Source organism: Macrosteles quadrilineatus, unplaced genomic scaffold (assembly GCF_028750875.1).
Source record: "Macrosteles quadrilineatus isolate MER2022 unplaced genomic scaffold, UCM_ALF_1.0 Scaffold_5__1_contigs__length_97177068, whole genome shotgun sequence".
Taxonomy (NCBI): domain Eukaryota; kingdom Metazoa; phylum Arthropoda; class Insecta; order Hemiptera; family Cicadellidae; genus Macrosteles; species Macrosteles quadrilineatus.
Genome location: NW_026542598.1, coordinates 48437935 through 48459627, shown reverse-complemented (window position 1 = coordinate 48459627; position 21693 = coordinate 48437935). Strand labels below are relative to the sequence as shown.

At 38.9% G+C, this 21693-nt stretch overlaps 1 protein-coding gene across 2 annotated transcripts in view; it reads left to right on the top strand.

Annotated features, from left to right (window-relative positions):
• LOC128994556 (LIM/homeobox protein Lhx9-like) overlaps window positions 1-21693 on the top strand; it is an 82442-nt gene that overhangs the window by 18990 nt on the left and 41759 nt on the right. For both annotated transcript variants that reach the window (XM_054419181.1, XM_054419180.1), the window contains exon 3: window positions 6870-7369. In XM_054419181.1, the coding sequence (XP_054275156.1) occupies window positions 6870-7369 (500 nt within the window). The remainder of the gene's footprint in view (window positions 1-6869; window positions 7370-21693) is intronic.

Below are 21693 nucleotides of genomic sequence, written 5' to 3'. Positions count from 1 at the left end.
TAATGATTAATTCTTTTCGAAGTGCACACAGCAATATTAGTGTTAATCCTTTGGGATTTTATTGTCTAAGTTACACCATTTAGTTGTAAACCTTATCTGTAAACCAAGTGGTTGTGATTTCATTTCGTAAAATTATTTTGTATTTTTAGCTACAGGTACATTTTTTTACAAATTTATTTGCAAATCAAGGGCAGTGTGATTTTTGTCGGTATAATTATGTTATAGTGTTTTTTAATGCCCTCGTTTTAACTTCTCCTTCTCCACGCTACATAGGCCTAGGCCTAATTAGTTGACTATTCATTGTTGTTAAAAAGAACAGAACGATTATACAATTAAATATAAACGTCATGATTTTAATCACTCAATATATGACTGATTGTTAATCACTTCGTATTACATGCAATTAACTAATATGCTCTTTAGTATTCATCAGATTTTTTCTTTTGTACTGTATTTATAATGTGGTAGATTTGTTGACTAACATATGTCGAGGCTCTTGTTTACTTTTTATTGTTTACTCGCAAATAATGTCATGGCAACCAATTAACCCATAAGGCCCATGTTAAATTTCTAAAAGTTTGCATTAATGTAGGGAATATTCCTATGGTCCGATTTGTACCATTTCAGATTTATACCTTCCCATGGTTGGGTACTATGACTGTGTTAAATTTCGTGAAGATCGCTTCTGCCGTTCAGGAGGAGTATTTGTAATAAAAAAGCAGGAGTGTAGTATAAGAGCTTCGCTCGCTTCGCTCGCTCTGCTCAATAATAAGTGTATAGAAGACCACTTTTACTACACACATAACGTCCTTAACGCTTAAAAGTACTAACCAATACATTATTTGATATATTGCTAAGATAAAAAGTATTAAATTGGCAAAATACGTATCATATTCCAAAATTTCGGACCTAATACTCAGTGTATTTAAAACTGTGAATTTAGTTTTCCCCACCATTCTTGCATACATAACAATACAAATTTTACGATATCCCCCCGTATAGCCCACATAACCTACAAACACATAATCCACACAACGAATACCTCCAACTCTGGCTTATGTAAATAAGAACGCACAGTGCATGCGTGTTCTGCAAGGTATTATGATTGAAGAAAGCGTGTTCCCTTATCAGATCGTCGCCAAGCCATGGAAACGAGAGATAACGGCTACCATTGCCACTATGAATGTCTTGATGGTATCTGGAGTCTAGTGTTCCCAGAAGTCAACAGTAGCTGCAGCATCCCCTACATTGTCACTGTGCGGCGCCAAACCCCTCACATGCCTGTCTAGATGGCATCTAACACATTGCTGCATTGCTACAGTAGCGTGAGAGATGCTGATGTAGCAATTGCTTCGATGCATCACAATAAAATCGAAACAACAATAAAATGCTTCGATGTATCAGTTGATGATAAAAGGTTGGCGTTACGTAACACGATTAAGATTTTGACAGTACACTGTAAGAAAACAAATTTTAACAATTTCATTAGTTTATAAAGTCACAATAAACTAGAAGTACGCTCTGAAGTCGCGTATGAGAATGAACGAAGACCATTTCATACATACAGTACAGTACAAACAATTTGCCTGATTAGAGATTAATAACAATGGAACAATTAATGATTGTTGGAATCGTATTACTGTAGAATTGACAACTAACAATTGCCACACCAGTTCTTTATACCTATTACTGAATATTTTCTCGCCATTGGATTATTTTGCGTTTTTTTAGAGAACGATCCTTTGACTTGACGTTACGTTGGTTTACAGTATTGTAATGGGGGTTCTCCTCCACTACTTTAGAGTAAATTTTAAGATTATTTGTAGGTTATTCAAATAGAACATAGTGGAATGAAAAATTAAGCAGTTGTCGTAAACTTGGCTAAGTTAGATGGGTTTAAAATTTCATAGGTATATTATTTTATGGCGATGCCATTGTGTGTAGAAACTATTTCGTTCTCTCAATGGTGTTGTTCATTATTTTAATTCGATCACCTTCTGTTGCGAAGTCAATCTATAAGTGCTGAAAAACATATATTTCGAGTTCGATGACGTCCAAAGACAATTTTTATTTATAAACACCACAAAGGTTTCCGCACCTGCGTCTAGCAACACCTGTCCTGTGGCTGACGCTGTGACGTGAGAGAAGAGGTTTAGAAAGTAGCACGCGCGTGTGCGTGTGTGTGTGCGTACGTACAACATACTCGCCTTATCACACATACACTCAGCCATTTGTATAATGCCAACTGATAGTGAACATTGCAATTATGTGCATCTCGGTTACGCAAGTTGCGGTTTATGTAATTCATAAGTGTTTTATGTAACAAATCGCCAGTGGAAAAAGTTCAATTTAAATTAGTTAAACATGCGGTTTGTTTCTAGTAGACTTATTCTGACTGTTGTCTTTTTTCAGTTTCCTTCGCCAATGGCAGTTTGTAAAAAAACTACATAAATATAAAGAGATTTGTATTTAATTGGCGTAGGTTTAGTTTAATTTCGTTTCAAATGTTTCAACACCATTAGCATTTTTACGCTGTTTTGTCTGGAAACGCCGCTTTGATACTATGTAACGCCGACATTTTGTCATATAGTATTACTGTATCAATTATAGTCCAATGGCAAATAGCATTAAGGTCCAGAATCGATTAAGATGGAATCGAACCATAAACCTCTACATTTGTAGGCGAGCACTCCAGTCGCTAGGCTTCTCAGACAAACCATTTCAAAAAACTGTTACTGAAAAAAATAACTTCAATTTGATTTATATTTAATTACGAATATATAATTATAAGCTACTAAAAACAACACTTGTTAAAATATGAATTAATGCATTCGGTCTGGATGTAGATAAGAATTCATCCTAACCTCAAAAAAATATCTCTTACCTAATAATTAATGATACTATCTTACAAAGGTTTGACGTTAATAGTAACAAGACCAGGTCTTAGACTGCTTCCTTATAAAATACAAATTACGTTAAAAACCAAACAAACGATTGAAAAACTCGTCCAGACGCCCAGCAAGAACAGCCCTTACCCTGAAGTGCAAAAACCTAATCCAAACCTGGTAAACACGATTGTACTCAGATTAGAACCTTCCTTAAAGAGATCTTCGGCTATACTACTTCCACGGGACTATATTTTTCAAAACCCGCAGCGGGTCGAACCCCCGCAGCGCCCAACACGCTACACATTATGTCCCTATTTGTAAAGAGCCTTCACAATACACGGATACTCTACTGAGAACCACGACCACTGACCAGCTGAGGTCAGGAACCTCCACTGGACCTGGACCTGCCCCAGGTCTCAGGTAGGACGATCTACGGTTGAAGAGTCCTCAAATAAGTTGTCATCTCACTGTCAGGTGAAAACGAGGGGTTCTAAAAATAAAACTGCGAAGACAGACGTCAGAACACACGCGGGAGGTCGAGAGAACAGGGTGTCCAAAATGTGGCTTTAAGTAGTTTAAGTCGATATGGAATATTTTTGCTGTTTCACACGTGGTGTTTCAGCACCTTCTAAAGTTTTATTGAACACTAAGTTCTTTTTATGCCGAATTACAAAAATACAATACTAACCCGAAATAACTAGGGTTAAATTTGATTTATGTCTGTAAAGTCTATTGAAATAGTGTGTTAACATTTTCATTTCTTTTCTCTTGTTTCACAAACCTGAGTAGGCAATGTATTGCTAGTATTTAAATTTGGAGGATGATAGTTCAATATCACGCGGGATCGAATTTGGATGGACCAAGATGACGCTTGTCAATGGGTTATCAATTTATAGAAGCTATTAAAAAAAAAAAACATGTTGAAGTTAGATTACTGTTGAGGCTAGACTTAGGACAGTTCTATAGCAATAAATATTTAAAAAGTACCCAATAGGTAGAAAATTTAAAAAGTCATACATAAACACGTGTAATTCCACCCACCCTTACGTAAAGCGTACGGTAACAACCTTATTAATGTTAAAACACAATAAATCGTATCTTCAATCTATTTTATTTTATGAATTTCATCTAGGCCTATAATCGGTTTTGAAAAGCACAAGAAAATGTTTGCTGTACGCTAAGAAAAATAGCCCTACTAAGTAGCAACCCTCCAAACATTTCTCCAACGGATAATTGATTGGGCAGCGCCGAGGTGGTCGGTTGCGCGCTTCGCCGGGAAGTGCATTGTGCGCGCTGGACCTTTATTCCGTTATCGCGCAATCCACCGAGTAATTTTACTTTGTAATGTACGTCACGCACCGACTAGGCTGCGCATCTCTCCTTACATTGTTTATTACATGACAGTCCTACAAGTAGGCCTACTCGCGGTGCTTCACAGTTCCTCTTGCCAAAAATTACTTATTGGAATACATTAGATTCATACGACGCTTATCACGGTGTGTATTTAAAGGATAATGTGATTGAATGGAGACTTTTCGGGACAATTTATTTGTCCAATGGCAAGCGCGAGCCCAAATTAACCTATCATTAAGTTACTGAATTTTCTCAGGATCGAGCCAAAAACTTCTATGTATAAACAGGCGAGCACTAAACCACTCAGCTACCCAGCGGTCCTCCACGCTGCAACTGAGGTCTTGATAACAATGAAAATATATTTCATCTTTAAAATTCAATTATGATGATATGCTGGACTAGGGTAAAAGTAGTGAATTGATGCTATTAACGTGCTCTCCTCAAATCCTAACAATCATTTAGGGGTAGCTTCGTCAAATTCGCCAAATTTATAAACATCTCGAATTGAGTTCAACTCCTGAGACAAAAATTATAAACCTAATGCGTAAGAAAAGTGCAAGTACCTTATCTTACTATTCACTGTGATTGGGTACCAGAAATGTTTACTATTTTAACTTGCATTAAACATTTTTCTGTAACATCTCAGACTAATCTTTGAAGTGGACGACTTGGTTTCAGCTTCTTCAAACAATGATCATATTCTCTAAGGCTAAAGAAATCCATCTTGAAATGAAAATGAAAATTATTTATTTGTACAGGAAAAAATAAAGCCACATGTCCCTTTCTTACACTTAGCCTTTACATTTTACGATCAAGTCAAGCGATTCACACTTGAATAATACCATTACACCGTATGGCCAGAGGTCCCACTCATGCACCAGAGTCCGTGACGTTGATGGATCTGTTTAAGCTGCATCACGAGTCCAGATCGCATCTCTTGCAGCTGGATGCACTCTTCTCACCGTTTATCCAACAATTACACTATGCACCCTGCTATTTGCTGATCTCGTGTTCCACAATTATCCGATGAAGACGTTCGTCACGGGCTGGGGACTCTGCCCCTCTGGCCCCCAGGCGCGACTCCGGAAATTCGCGAATGACACTTCATTATCGTTATAAAACAGCTACCAGCGAACGACATTGTTCAAACTTGGTTTTTCGCTCGTTAAGCACTGTCAAAAGGCAATGCGACAATGATACGAGTCGAGTTTTCATGAGCCCGTTATGCTTCCTGCTTGATCTTATCTTCAACAAGAGTTCCTTTGCACGCGTGGTAGCTCAAACGATTGTTGGGTCATGTTTTGAAGAGTATAATTTTAACTGTCTATAAATATTTGGCCTTGCCATTATGCATTGTTATTGTCTGGCTTGCTTTTAAAGACTTAGTTGTTTCTTCAAAAGTGCTCATCTTCAAAGCTGGCAAGCATCGATTGGTCTGAAGTTAAGGTTGTAGATAAACAATCGAAAATCATCCAATGTTTTGACCAAAAGAACATGAAAACCAAAGACGACTAAAGCAATCGAAGAAGACAATATTCTTGATTGTTTTAAGGAAAACCACGAACATTTGAAAAATATATGAACATATCAGGATAAAATAAACACTCAGTAACACACCAAATGTCTATTTTTGGGCTGGGGGTAAATTGGTTTTGATGTTTTGAACTGATACTTAAGAAATATTCTCTTTTTGTCTTAAGAAGTCAAAGATGTATACCGATTCACCAAAAAAGAGTGGATAATTGGTTAAACAAATGTTCAGTCAACTCAAATTCAAATTCAAATTCAAATTCAAATTCAAATATATTTATTTGTGATCATACAAAATCTTGGCCTCGCCAAGTTTGCAAAACTTGTCGGCGAGGTCCAATTGATTCACAAAAATTTAACAAACAAAATTTACATTTTTTTTCTTTTTTCTTTTTAACAAATATAAATATTTCTAGCGCTACTAATTCCATGGCGGTTTGTGGCAGGCACATATCTAAGTTGTACATAATAATGGCAGCAGAAATGTTCATATTGTTCTAGTTACGCCCATTTCATGTAATTCACATGTGTATGCAATTGTGAATAAATCGCATACTGCTCCTAAATCTAATTTAAAACCCAGACTTAACTGTCAACACATAGGAAGCCACTTGACCTTTAGCTAAGTTAAACTACCGTAATCATGCTAAACGAGTCCACCCCTGGATTCGTGTAATTTTATATAATGACGGTGACCAACCTTCTACAAGCGTGTATTAATACAACGACGCACGCTAGGGCACCTGTCTATAATGACACATGAACCTGTTCTAGTTGTCTAGGCGAATTATAGATTTAAATTGTGTTTGCGTTCCATAATGAGTGACCATTATTGATTTGGATTGTCATGAGTTTGAAATAATTATTTGTGTTGTAATTTAACAGCTATCTAGTTCAATCTTTCGTTTCTTATCCTGCACTGCTTGTGTTGGTCCTTTTTAAAGAGTCTTAGGTTAATTAAACTCTACTAAATAAAAATATATTTGCTCAACATTCCTTTATTTGTTGTATGTTTTTTTAATAGTGTAATAATAACTCTTCTTCACCGGCTTAAATGCTTCTGGAGAGTTGTAACTAATCTGAGTTTTTTTCTATTAGCAGCATCATCCTGAGAGGCCCCACATGCTCGCCGCCGCGTACGACCCATCTAGAGACCTGAGTCCCAACCTGCCCACCACCTGCCACCCGGCAGGCGACTCTATGTCCTCCTCCTCCACGAGCTGCTGCAGCTTCAAGACGGAGGCGGAGTTCACGCATCCTTGCCGCGACTGCGGACACTACGACCCGGCCTCCGAGGACCAGGGGTTCTGCCGCAAGAGCTGCCAACAAGAAGAGTTCCGTGAGAGGAGAGAGGTTCCTCTGCAGTACCACCAGGTGGAGCCCAAGCAGGAACCTCCTCCTCAACCTGCTCCTGAAGACGAGGACGTTGTGTGTGCCGGGTGTGGACGGAGGATATCCGACCGATTCTACCTCTTCGCCGTGGAGAGGAGGTGGCACAGTAGTTGTCTGCAGTGTTGTCAGTGTAGACGGGCGCTGGACGGCGAGATCACCTGTTTCGCCAGAGACGGCAACATTTACTGCAAGAAGGACTATTACCGGTGAGTCATTTGATCAAGTACCGTACTCGATAGAATTTAGTCATGTTTTGAAAAAAACCTGTGTTCTTGATTGTTTTCGTAAGTTCAACATTTCTCCTAGCATCGTAATGATTTACGTTGAAATAGTTTCCTTCAATACTCTACGTTGACTGGGAGGAGGCGGTTTCTAGTGGAACGTGAAAACATAATTATGTCGAGGCTTGTTCTTGGTGATCTCTGTAGAATCCCTTTCAAGGCCCGGATGCATTGCAAACAGGATTCATCTTTACACATTTACGCTAAATGGATTTAGTGAAATTGTACTACAATCAGGTAATATAATTTAAGCACGGAAATTATAAGGCTAATATGGAAAGAAGAATTACCATGATATGTAACAACCTACACAATCTAATACTGTTTTCCATTTATAAACGTGCTATTCTCAAACTGTTTTCATCATAACTACTGAAACCTTGTTTTAGTGCTAGGAATTATGACTTCAAAAGTCAATAAAAACTTATTTCATTGCCATAAACGTGGAGAATCTAGATAATAATGAACACGATCGTAACTCCAGCAAGGCAGGACATAAACTATGTAATGAAACAAAGTAGACTGGTGTATGACAAGGTGCCGTGAGCAGCTCTGTAGTTCTGTACATGCGATAAATTCAGCATTTCCATTTATAATTACCAAAAAGTACCCGGTTGTAATGTTTTACATATATCTTCTTATATTGAGTATGTGAACAAATATTGAAGTCTAGAATCTTCATTCAGTCAGTTCGTACCCTTCCCAACTTAAAAAGAGTTAAGGGAACAGAAACTGGCCATACAAAATGCAATACAGTATGGGGTTACGCTAGGTGGGTAGATAAGTGGTTACAGTACTCCTCTTTAAACTAGTCGGTCTCTTGTTGACAGTTCGGTACTGAACCCAGTCGACCCTGGTCATCTTGCTACATGTTTTTGGCCAGAGAACCAAATGATTTTGGCCAGAGAACCAAATGATTTTAGTCAGTAAAAAACTACCATCTCATCCATTTAACACTCACCGATAAAGTTATCTGGTGTCCCGGCGTCGTACAAATATACTACCTTTTGTAGTGTACTCAGCATACCACCAAGGTAGACTATGAGGTCTAGGTTCTTCCTCAACTTATAACTCTCAAACCCCCACTCAAATAAGAGAACAACACAGCTTAGTCCATTGCTACCACCTTCCCAGAAAGATCCAGCAAATTCAAATTAAGACATGGAAACCTCCATGAAAGCACAAAAAGTTGGAAATCCGACATCCCCGCCAGGATAGATTTGTGTTGCCGGGTTCCGTTGACACGGCAGCAATGTTGTGCGTTTAATTACCGGGAACAGGTCCTGTTACATCCCAGGGCCCGGGCCCCGGACTCCAAGGGCCACCCAGGGCCTTGTGGGCGTCGTCGTGGGGAGCTGCCGTGTTGTGACTCTGCCACATTTTTGTCAAACACTCCCCGTAGGCGTTACCTCCTGTATAAATCAGGTGCCCGCTGCATACGTAATGTCTCTGGACGCGAATTTGTCTCTGCACGAGCTGTTGCTGATGGCGAGATAACATTCCCGAGAATCATTAGGGTGACTTAGAATTCTCAAGTCGCTTCCAACATTCGTTCAACGTTCTTCATTGGTGGAGTGAATAAATATAGACACTTCAAAATCCAAAAGGTGTAGGGTTGGTACTAAAGTATTGGATGGGAGCTGAGTGAGTAGATTTGCATTGGTCTCCCTCACAATCAGTAGGCTACCAGTTAGATCATTAGAAAGACGGTAGTACTTACTGGTTTGAAACTGGACCCGCTGTCTTTGTCCATTGATCATTTCACAACAGTCCTATCCAAATAAAAAGTTAATATATCAGCTATTAAAAGCTGCACGTGACGTCTCAAACATTGTATTTATATTCAGCAATGCTGTATGGACACAAAGTACGCCGAAAGTAATTAAATTATTGTGCCCAACATCAACCATTTGAAATAGGTTCTGTCAAACATGTCACCAGTCATGTATCACACCGTAAGATCGTTAAGATCGGCACGGAAGAACAGCCAAGTTAATGCTCTATTGTCTGATAAGAATGTCACAATCACTTGGCGTCTCTAGATTTGCAATCCATGCGATCATTTTACGATCTTGCTATCACACAGACATAAACACTTACTCGCGCAACCAATTGCTAAAGGGTTTATGAAAAGAATCAATAAACTTCTGACAATACCTTTTGTACTACAGAACAGCTTGGGTAACAACTCAGAAAAAACAATTCAATACGCTCAATTCTGGTGCACCAGACCAATGTTCTCAAAACCGATCCTCTTCTTCAAATCCCACTCTCAAACTATTAGGGGATAAAACATAAATAGATTCACTAAGAGAAGACGCCTGCACAGCTGGCTGGATTGGACACATTTAATCGACCAAGCGAAGAGCTTGAACCAATTACTGTCCTGTTCACTTAGTGTTTGCTTTCGTTCCGTCTTATGGAGTTTGACGTTACACCTAATTTTAAACAACACCTTTATTCTGTCAACCTATTACGAGCTCACAGCCTTTTCGCGCTCCAGAGGCTGCTCAGGTTCTTTTGGGTCCGTCTACTTGAGGTAACCTTTCAACAGCCATGGTATTTTAAAAATCTTAAATTCGAGACATATAAAAACTTTATACAACAACATATCCTTATAAAACAACGACGATATAACAACTAAATAACCCTGTGTACATCCAACACACACACAAGGCAAGTATAATTACCTAGTTCCTTATGAATCAATTACAATACTTAACGTTGACTAAGAGGTACAATGATGTATTCCTTTTGCATTGCCACAATCCATAGCTTAGTATGTTTGAGAATTCACCTGTTATTCTTGCACAAGCTCAGTTTGAAAGTCTTCTATTCAACAACAGACTCAAAGCCCCTAAAAAAATAGTTCGAAGTGTGGAACATGCGGCTAAACACGCATAAGATCCCAGACCATCCTGCTAAAAAACGGAGGCCAACAATAGTATAATATTAATAGTTCTTGAAGCAGGGAAATACAACCAATGATTTGCAAAATACACACATCAGACAAGATATTTTACTCTTGTATGTATACTTAACAAACAAAGTAACCTCAGCATATTAAATAGCAAATGTGTATGCAAATAAGTATAGTAAATTCCACCACCTACAATGACAATGAGGTATTTGCTATCTGCGGTAGCCACAAGTCGGGCGCCCGATGCCTCCAGGCAACGCTGCAACGGTCAGCACCAGCTCCACCGTAGATAGCTGTAATGAATCACGCTCAACCGAGACTGGCCACAATAGGCGACTTGATAACATATCAGGGTTACTAGACTAACCCCAGCCCTGCACAATCTGATAGCACAGACCACGACCAGCCTTCGTGCAACTGCTGATACGGTTTTTGCTGTTACCCAAGTTGTAATCATTGACGGAATACGTGGTGACATGGTGGCATGTCGTAACATGTGTTGACGTTGCTATTCAACCGGGGTGGTCAGTTATCAACGTTGTCAGTGAATCAACTAATTATTTGTGATATATGATCGTATTTTTGGCTAATTAGTTTATAAATTCGTGGTGAAATGTTTTTTATATGTTTTCCCGATGTGGTAACATCCATTGATAATGGTAATCAAACCTTAACCTTCACCATAACACTTTCTAGTTACTCGTTCTAGTTACACTTTCTATACTCCAATAGCAAACTCTGTATGTAGATCATTTCATTTAGTTGATTTTCATTTAAATCCTTACAACAGCTTTACCGAGGGTTGTCTGCTTCTGTCCATGATCAATGTTTGTAGACTATAAAACTTTACGCGTCATGTATATTGATGCTCCAAGTAACACATTACCAAATGTCGCAATCATACTCATACAATTGTCCTACCCATACATTTTATACATCAGCGCAATCTGCACCATTCGCCGGTAGACCATGGCCCTCGTTCCAGCCGAGATGTCTCGTCCAGATGCCCACGAAGGGCGGTCACATAAACAAGGGGCTCGCATTATCACGATGTTCTCTGTACTGGGTACGCTGTAGCACGTGTAATGATAGGCTCTACCTAGCGGTCCTAGTTATCGAGTTGAGAGTGTCCCGGTGAGAACGGAAGTCCCGAGAACAATGAATGAGGAGTCTCTGGTCTCGTATCTAGGCTATCCTTCTCCCACAATATGCATATGCATGCCGCAGTTCAGGGTGGCGAGTTGTCAACCTCATCTGCATTTCGCCGTCCGAGATGTCTAATTGGTTCAGGGTGCTGGGGAAGAGGATTTCTCCGGGCATTTTAGAAGTTGAAATATCTGTGATCTTGGAGTTTGGACCTGTTAGGTCTGTTTTTGGAAGTAAGTTAGTTTAGATGAGATCTCTATCACGCCAACAAATTTGGTTGCGGATTTTAATGTGATGACAAGTATTGCAAGAATAAGATACATCTTTTCTACTTACAACGATCAGATGGTTCTTGATACAAAACATAGTTAATAGGGTCCATCAAGGACCAGTCTATGGGATAACTCTAAATGAACATACTGGGTTTAGTTAGAACCATCAACAAGCTAAGTTTTCTCAAGTGATTACCAGACAAGAACTATAAACACTCACCTATGTGAATAAAAAGCTTCATTTTTTAGTTAAGTTTTGAATTTCTTCCGACTGTTTGTTCTAGAATCAAGAATTATTAGTAGGATTGCCGATAAGGAAATCAGTTTTGCTATTTTTATCCCAATAATTTCCTATACTTGCAAGCAAACTCATAGCAAAAATCATTGTTAAAAAATACGCACCAAGGTGACGTCGCTGTTTTGAGAGTCTAAATTAAATCAGCATCTGATGGGTGAACTATTGTAAATAAAAACTTACTTTTTTGGTTATAGAATAGGAAAAATATACTAAAACATTCATATAAGACTGATTTATTGCTAAAATAAGTTTAACATGGCAAAATGATTCGCCAATATCTAACTAAATACTAACTACGTAGGCACGTGTGTGATAAGATAAGTTAATTATTATGTGGTCGATGCTGCACAATAATAATTTACTATGATTGGATACGATACGATATTTCAGAGTGAGTGGAAAGGTGGTTTACTCTAAACCTTCTGTGATGGGTTAGGAGAATTATAGTGGGTTGAAAATTAGACATACTATTTATTTACGAGTCAAAAATAACCGAATTCATCAACGTCAGGTACCAACAGTTGTTTGTTATTAATGGTTTATTACGAAATAGTTTTTAAAAGAATGTAAATTCAAAATTTGGTGGGTATTCAGTATTGTGATTAGAGACCTTTAAGATAGGTAAAGAAACTTTTTTTATTAAACCATTCAATACTCTTTCTCAATAAGTCAGAAATTTTAAAGGGGGTTGTCTAGAACACCAAATTTACAAGGTATTGTTTGTTCCTTGCAAGGATATTTGGCTTGTTTCCTTGTCTGATCAAGCTTTTCAACATTACTCTTGGCTGTAAGGAAGGAAAGTTTCTCAGAAGACAATATAAAAATTTAAAGTTCTTTTAATATATTTCAAGGGTTATCATATCTCATACTGATAATATCCAGTTCGGGACGCATGGCAAACCAAACCTCAAAGCGCACAGTAACTACTGCACTAATATTATTCACTTGGCAAAACGTTTTATCATCGTCTAACAAAAAGCTGTGCGAATCTCATAACCTAAATGAGTAATGGGTGACCGGAAGTCGTAAATACTAAGGTCATTTCAGAATCAAGAACTCGCGTGTTGGTAGCCGTGTTTCCGGCGCGGCGGGTTGGAGATTCAGCGCGGGTCGACCTTTCTCAACCCGGCAGGGATAACACGCAGTTGAGCGCATTTCAATTTGAAATCAGCTGAGTTGCCGTAGTTAACTGTTACTGTGATCAGCGGGGCGCGGCCGCGACCCCTAGACTCAACGCTAGACTTCCCGCGCAATGTGCAGCGCCACCCAGCAGTCAGCAGAGGAAACGTGCGCGAAACCTACGCATAGTACGGCAACCGTCCTGGAGTTACATTTTGGACAGCCATTCCGTGTGAGGGGTACGGATCTTTACAAAATTGGAAGGATCTGGAGTGCTTTGCCAGAGTTAAAAATAAATAGTTCAAAATGCCACTAACCAAAATATAAAAATGATACTTTGAATATAGGTAGTCCCGATCTCCAGCAGATTAATGAAATAATATGAATAATAAGGGTAAGATTTGTAAGAGAAAGCGGCGCTGGGTTTCAAACCGGCGCTCTCTCGATTGTCTGAGCGCCAGATTCTAAGTAGTTTAATTTAGCTATACATCCTAGTCTGGCATTACATAAAATCGCAATCTAGTGGGTAATCCACCGCAGTAAACAATATTACATTGGCCAACTATCACCCGGAATACTTTCTCATCTTGGCAGACGTCCGATTTCACAAATCATCCGTTGTCAGTCGGCCGATTATTTGCACAAGGAAGAGGTTTCGAAATGATTCTCAATTAGGCGTTGACACACATCCTCGTTCGTTACATTCGACATTTGAGTGGCAAAGAAAGTCCATGTGTGATTAGTGTAGGGTCGTGCTCGTGGTCCAGATATGTACAATTTCGTAGACCCCACGTGACCCCTGCTCGTGCCCTGCCTAATGGCTGGTAATGATCGGTAATGGGTTATTCGAAACCCTAGGAGTCCCCCGAACCAATAATAATCGTGAGTCGGCCTGTTGTGGGTCATTTACTTCAGAAAAGTCCAAATGCGATAAAAATAGCGAATTGTATAACGAGAGCTCCCACAAGCTGCTCCAGATAATGTGGGAAACAATGGGAAATCGGGCCTGGTGTGATAGAGACATTAAGGTGTATCGAGGTAGAGTCTGTTGGGAATGGGTTTGTAAGGGCAAGCGTGAACTTCGTTAAGTGGATTCAACCTTCAACCACCTTGGCGTAGTGATTTAAAATTACCATCTGAGATTAGTAATTGCAACAGTGGTATATTGGTGCAATGAAGTCATATTGGGCTCAACAAGTAAGATTGTACTTAACTGATCACTCAAGTAATGAAAGTTCTACTATCACCTCGGATGAGGAAATTTGATAAAAATCATCGCAATTTTGTAATTTTGATGCAAATGCTAAGAAATTCTCTGCACCGCAGATGAAGACTTCTCGAACCTCTGCAACTGCAACTTGGATTACAGTATAACTAACGGCTACGAGTCTATGGTTAAGGAATTGATGTAAATGGCATGGGAGAATCTGAATAGCGGTGGGCAGCAATTTGTAAACCTCTGATGACACGCGGCGCCGGATCGGCTCAGCGGGCGAATCTGTTATTAGCTGGCGAATATCATTCGCCCGGGAGTAAGCAATTGATCATTCGATTTAATTGAGTTTAGCGATCACGCGAAGCTCAGTTTGTGTGCGGTAGCAAATGTATGCACACAGTGGGGCCTCGCGGAGTAATAGGGACTAATGCCTTGGGAACCGAAATCAATCCGCTTTAAGTTTTAAATTATAGCTTTATTACTCTGTGCGGTTCGCACGGGAGCGATCGGCCAAGTGCTGCAAGGTTGCAATTACTGCTTGTGTTACCAGGTCGTCTAATTTGAAGGGTTTATTACTTCCTCAAGGTGACCCGGAGGATCGATTTGAATTGTAAGACACGAGCACCACGAAGCACCAAGGTCTTGGGAAGTTAGGTTTCAGTTGAATCTTCAAGGTGAATTCAGTCTTCAGAGTTGTTATAGTTATGCAGAAGAGGATATCCGGATTGGTGGGTGACACCGGTAACATACACCTAGTTGATTTTTGTCTTTGATACATTAATTTCCTGTGTTCTCGAAGTAAGAAGACCTTTTGATTGTGTGTATGTGTGTTTAAATCACTTGTAATTTCGTCCTATCCAAGAATACAAAGAGTATCACTGAACTTGATACTTTGACTTTTTGAATCTAGTCAACGGATCTATATGAAGATCATTGCAGTTGTAAAGGGTAAAAACACAGTGGATACCATACTTAGACAGGGCTACAGAAGACCGCTGTACTATTTACTTTGTTTGCATACTACATTTGCTAAAGAAATCGTATTTCAATTTGCAATAGTTGCATTTCGCTGATCATCTACGCCTCCCGTTAGACACCCATCCAATCCCACCTCTCCCTCCAGGACGTCCACAATCGAATAGTCATTCCGTCACAGACCATCGCTTCTGTGTAACGAGACCTGCCGCGGTGTACAGTTTGGTTTACAAACAACCACGTAAAAAGAGCAGATAAAAAGCCGGATTAAAAAAATAGACCGCCGTACAAAAAACCGTCTAATCGTTTTCCCGGCGACCGCTCCGACGGAAGCTGCGGACGTGACCGCCGTTGGGACCAGTTTTGAGTGACTTTCGCATCCGGTTTTTATGCATAGCGGATTTGGATTATTGAGCAGTTATCGTTTTATGCCTCGCGACAGTTACCGTCGCTGGAGTCAGTTCAATTAACTGTCATTGCGGGAAAGCGTTCCGAGGAAGTATGAATTACTTGTATTTATGTTCGAAAGGAATTTGACGTTGCGAATACATTTCACTGTGACATTACAGACACCCAATTAATTTGGAAAAATATTTTATACGACAATTAATTAATTATTGGTAAGTATGATTGGTGAAATGCCTTGTCATTTCTATGACTAGTATCTTATGAGGTCTAGTATATATTTCAATGAAAATCTTTTTGTAACCGGTCCAGATATAAATAGGTTTAAACCACCTTTCGTAGCCTAAGGTTAAAACCTCCGAGTTGACTCTAGACTTAAAACTTTCATTTCAACATACTTATTGCATATCCTAGGATCTCGGCAGCTGCCACTGGCGCATCTCCCGCCACTTAGTGAAGTGAAGTCTTCATCAGTTATGACTATGACGGAATCTGATCAACAGCTGTATGCTGCCGGCACAATAGTCTAGTGATGCTATCTACCACCTGCCATCCGACACTGGTGTTAATGCTAATTTAATTGCTGCTTGGTGTATTGAATGTTGTCAGTAATTGAATTAGCCTGGGCCGTGGGCGAGGACATGCCTTCGACATTTATTTAAACGACGGACAACGGTCGTTTTCAGCTGCATTTCCTCATGACGATCAAGCTTCCGCCTTAAGGTTAACGGAAATAGCCTCTGTTGTTTAAAGTTGTAAAGTGGTTCGGTGACTTAGGGTTGCCATCCAGGTTTCAAGGGCAGTCGCTGGGTTCGTTACGGATTTCTCAATCAAAAATAAGCTATAATACTTTTATGATAATTGCTATCGAGAAACCTCGATTATTTATTGCAATTCTGTCCTCTGTTATCGAGAGAATATATTTTTCATAAAAATCATTTTACCAAAAGAAAATGTGCATATAATGCAATTTCATATTTCCATCGAATCTCACTGATTCTTTATACCCAAAGTATACAAATACACCAAGTTCAGAAAAAAATATTTTATATGCAGCAGACAGTTTTTGTTTTGTTGAAAGTCTGATCTTGGGTATCGTTGGCCTTATGACTTACGCTTTCAGATAAGTAAAGTTGAAGTCAAATGTGCCTAGTTTGGTCTGTCATTGTTTATGTACAAAGTTTGCTCTGACGGTGTTTTGGACTGCGTTCGACCTCGACCAGGCGGTCATCTTTATAAGACTTATCTGTTCCGAGATTATCGGATTATTATACAAAAATGTAAAATAGGGTTAAAAACTTAGTGAACGTTTAGTTCACTTATTTCATTAGCTTACAGCGAGACCACTTTAATACGCTATATTTTGGATACCTATTAGCATTTTCATACAGGGCACGGTGCTTCTTATTTTAACCTGAAAATGAGTTGAACGGTTTTAAATAGTGTGACATTCCTTCTGTGGCGTTGTCAATAAATAGGAATGGCTGGTTCCAGTATTCAAAGCCCAATAATCAATTATAAACGTGAGTAAAGTTTCAAGTCATCGGCTTGAAAGTCCATAAAAGCCTTGACCTCAATCAGTTCAATTTCTACAACGTATTCAAAACTACTAAAAAAGTAGTTCTGCCGTTCTAGGGCTAAAACTTCTCAAAATTATTTTTTGAATCAGCAAAACCTTGGATTTTTTTGTCACATTTGGATGAGGTGTAAGTTCCGAATCCATCCAAGAGAAAATACCAAAACACAGTTCTGTTCTAGCCACAAATCTTTTTTGTACTTTGTTGGGTTTATTTTCTGGAGTATTTTTTTTTTCAATCCACAAAATAAATACTACTCAAATTTCATGCAGATATGGAATCTCAGCATCCCAAGTCGCACTGCAACCACCCATAGAAGTTACGGTCATTTCCATAAACAGGTCCATCTCGCATGAGTTGTTTTCTCGCCGTAGCCCGACTGATAAGCGGCGCTGCGGTCGAGGATGTCTTATCAGTTCTGGGAAGATGACCTCGCCCAGGAATGTGTCTGATAACTCCATCAAAATATCATTATTTATTGCATCACGTGGCGCCCAGAACTGATTTCATTGGTCTCTTTCATTCGATCCGAAAGTTCATGGATGGATGTTTTGACGGTGATTTATTAGACCTAGTGATTTATATAAGCTATTAGGTTCGTAGTAAAGAGGTTTTAATGGATGGAGTGTCAAGTTATAGGAACCGTTGTATATCAATTAGCTATCGTTGAATTTCGGTCTTCGTTCATACTCTTAATGTCAAATTGGAATTCAATTTTTTTTCAATTGCCTGTAAAATCTTAATTAATTGTGATGTGTATTGTTCAGTGTTGGGAAAATATCGTGGCAGTCCGTTCAACCACCTTTAATATACATTTGTTTTTCAACGGTATTCCGCCCTTTTCGTACCAAAAGAGTATATGCATGATCACAAGAATAACCTAACGCACTATCCTCATGCAATTACTATTTGACCAAACAATAAAATAATGAGTTACTTAATCAACAATAATGTTTAGTTTGAATCATGAGTCGTGGCGACGGTATTATCTTACTCCTAGTGACAGGTTATTAAAAGTGAATGCCCACGAATACTAACAACCAAAAACGGAACACCTACAACGGCGGAACACTAGAACCATTGACTATACACGTCTACAGAGGTAGAGATGTATAGTCAATGCTAGAACCCTTGAAACCGCGACAACTAAAACGGAAAAGGGAATGGGCGGACCACTGAAAAGTGGAATAGAACAGAGAAACGACATAACAAAGTAAAGGTTAAGAACAGTAATCAGTGAAACACTAAATTGGTTTAACACCGAAAAGAATGTAACTCATGCTTGTCAGACAGCTACTCAAAAAAGATAAATCCTTTGTTTTCCTTTGCATAACATACATGCAATAGACATGGCAAACAAGTTATGATAACGTAAGTTTACCACGTAACCCAGTTAGACTAGATTAATGAGTTTTATTGACAGACAATAAAAGGTAAAACTTTTAAAGTATAAATTAAAACATAGGGTTAAGGCTAGTTGAAATATACTTTAGCATTGAAACTCTAAAACGGCGATACGCATGCGAGAAAGTGTCAGGAACGGTGATAGCCTATCTTACACTGGACACGGGATGGGAGTGTAACCTAAATAAATCAACCTGGTTTGACGCAAGAAGTTGCGTGGAGCAAGCGGTATCAGCAGAGTAGCGAGACGTGGGAAGTAAAGGAACATTCGTGAACCGGAGTGTTTTGGGTTACTTCTAGGAACTAACTTCACACTCTACACTCGTTCTATAACTTGACTGGACAGTTTATTAGCACAAATTAGTCTAATAAGTCTAAACGTATAGTAAAATTTTGATAGCGAGCACAGGAGAGCACCTCTCTAATATATAGTTGAAATATATGTTTTCATTCCTGAACCAATACAGATGCTATTACTCGCCATGTTCCAGATTTAGGACGACAAAATTAACAGGTCAAAGAGAAGGGGTCATTGCTATGACGAGAGGTTTTAGAATTGTAACGCTTGTAGACCCAGTATAGCAAATACTAGAACCAAAGAATTTTCATATTGTCCCCTTTCGGGACTCCGACCTTTTAATAGCTACGAATAATAATTTCCCGTGGTCCAAGTAAACCATGGGTCGTACATTGAATCTTTCCTGAAGAAGGATTGGGGAGGAACTAGCATGTCCATTAAAGTCCAGCATATTACATTTTGGTCTAAAAATCCTTAAGCATTCGGATTCTGATATAAGGTTCTACTTCATATCAGATGACTACAGACTTTTAAATTCATATTAAATATGGTTAGCTCTACGCACTTTTTGCTGTGAAAGATGGAGGACTATAACTTTTAGAAACGTCCAGCATCAATAATTTGGACCAGAACATACCAAGCATACACCTTCTGAGCCAAAACGTTCAACATAACTGTTTTTTCAATCTACAAACCCAACAAGAGACAGGGGCAGACAGTAGCCCAGCTATTAAACAGTAGCCAGTGTTTAGACGCGTTGAAAGGTGTTGTTATCCCGTCAGTTTTTGCCAGTCTGCAGCAAGTTGGCGGCGGCGCGGGAAGAGGACCCAAGTAATCGTAGCCTCGCTCAGGTGTCATTATCAGAAGCCTAGCCTCCAGCAGTGATTGTTTAGACGCTGATCACAAGGATTACTCCCAAATTAACTCCTCCTTTCGACTCAACCATTAAACAGAAGGGCTCATTCCCAGGCTATGTGGGATGGGAGCTGTCCGAATCTGTTCGCGGTTTGGAAATGCGGTTTTGCAGACGCTCTACAGCGGTTTAATTGAAAGTGCATTCATTGTTTACATAATTTGTTGTATTGTTTGCATTAAATTTAAAATATAGATGGCAATGACATTAAAAATGTAGAAAACTGCTAAATTTTGAATTTAATTTCTGTCTTATGGGTTTTATCGAAACTATTAAGCAATTATAAATCATCTTATAATCAGTTCTAGTAAACAAAGATAGAACCTCTATTATATTTTGTTCCTTATCAAGCTTTACGTCAGCTTTTCGTGGTAAAACATCAATTTGATAACAACTGAAAAAATCACAATACAAGTAGCCTATTATATGTGTGAAAATGTCCATTCATCTATAACAATTTAACTAATTTAACATTATATTGAGGGCTTAATCAAGGATGTAACATAAAATTTATGATTTCCTTGATAAATTTATAGCATTTATTTTACTGTTTTAATTTACGACTCTCTAATATAGCTAATATTAACTACTTTGAACGCAACAGTAAAAACTCTAGAAACCTGTGACTTTTATTTTCTGATTTATTACCATCCCAGCGAGTTTTTATGGATTTATCTACGACAGGGAATAAATGACAAAGTAGTCAATAAATTGATAAGGCTGTCTCTGTCTGTGATACAACATTAACTACACGTGGTTGGTAAAGAGCCAATAAGTATTGCGTTAAGTCAGTTTAATGAACAATCGAGTTTTTTGTCATAATAATAACGGGTTTTTAATATATTAGTAAGATTACTTCGTCACATTAAAATCATTATTTATTTCAGACCTGCGTATATATTTTGTTCATATTACACCCTGGAGGATTTTAAGGATTTTTAAGCATATATGTTTGCGTAATTTTTGTTGTTTTCCCATCCTAAATGCATTTGTTTGTTACACCCCCTCCAGCTTTTACGAGTAGTATAAACACTTCCATTTCCTAATTGGAACTTAAAATACTTCATAATTTAAAAAAGATATTAAAAATTCTTGATTTCTTCATTTCCTATACATCACACTTCCTTGAACACCTCACAGCTTCTACGGTAAACATGAGCTCTTCAATTTTCAAACTTTATCCTTCCTAAGCTTATCAGTCAAAATCTAAAAGGTATTCAACATTCTTGTTGTTTCTCATGCCGCATGTTCGTTTTACGCCCTGCGGCTTCCACCGCGGAATACCCGCAGTGACGGCTCTTGGCTCTTCTGGGAGAACGCGCCGTAAAGAAGTGAAACATTCATAATGTGTCGTTTCCACTGAGCGATGCGAGGATCAGTTTCAAGAGCCACCCTTGATATGGATCTGTACTCGCGTTTAGGCATTATTTACGACAGAGGGTGTGGGGTCCCCCGTGGCGCTACCGTGTTGCTGGACGTGACGAAATGTGGGCACATTGTGTCCCGAGAATGATCTTTACACCTCACTCCACGCGGCTGTCCTCTCTTGGGACTGTTGGGATTGTCGGTCAAGCTTATGTCTTGTGAAGCGTAATGTGCGCAAAATACTAGTCTATCAAAGAATTGGGTAATCGTGGTTGAATATAAATTGTGGGCTTATTAGTCAACTAAGCTTTTCGGCTATATGAAAACCACATTTTAAGGAC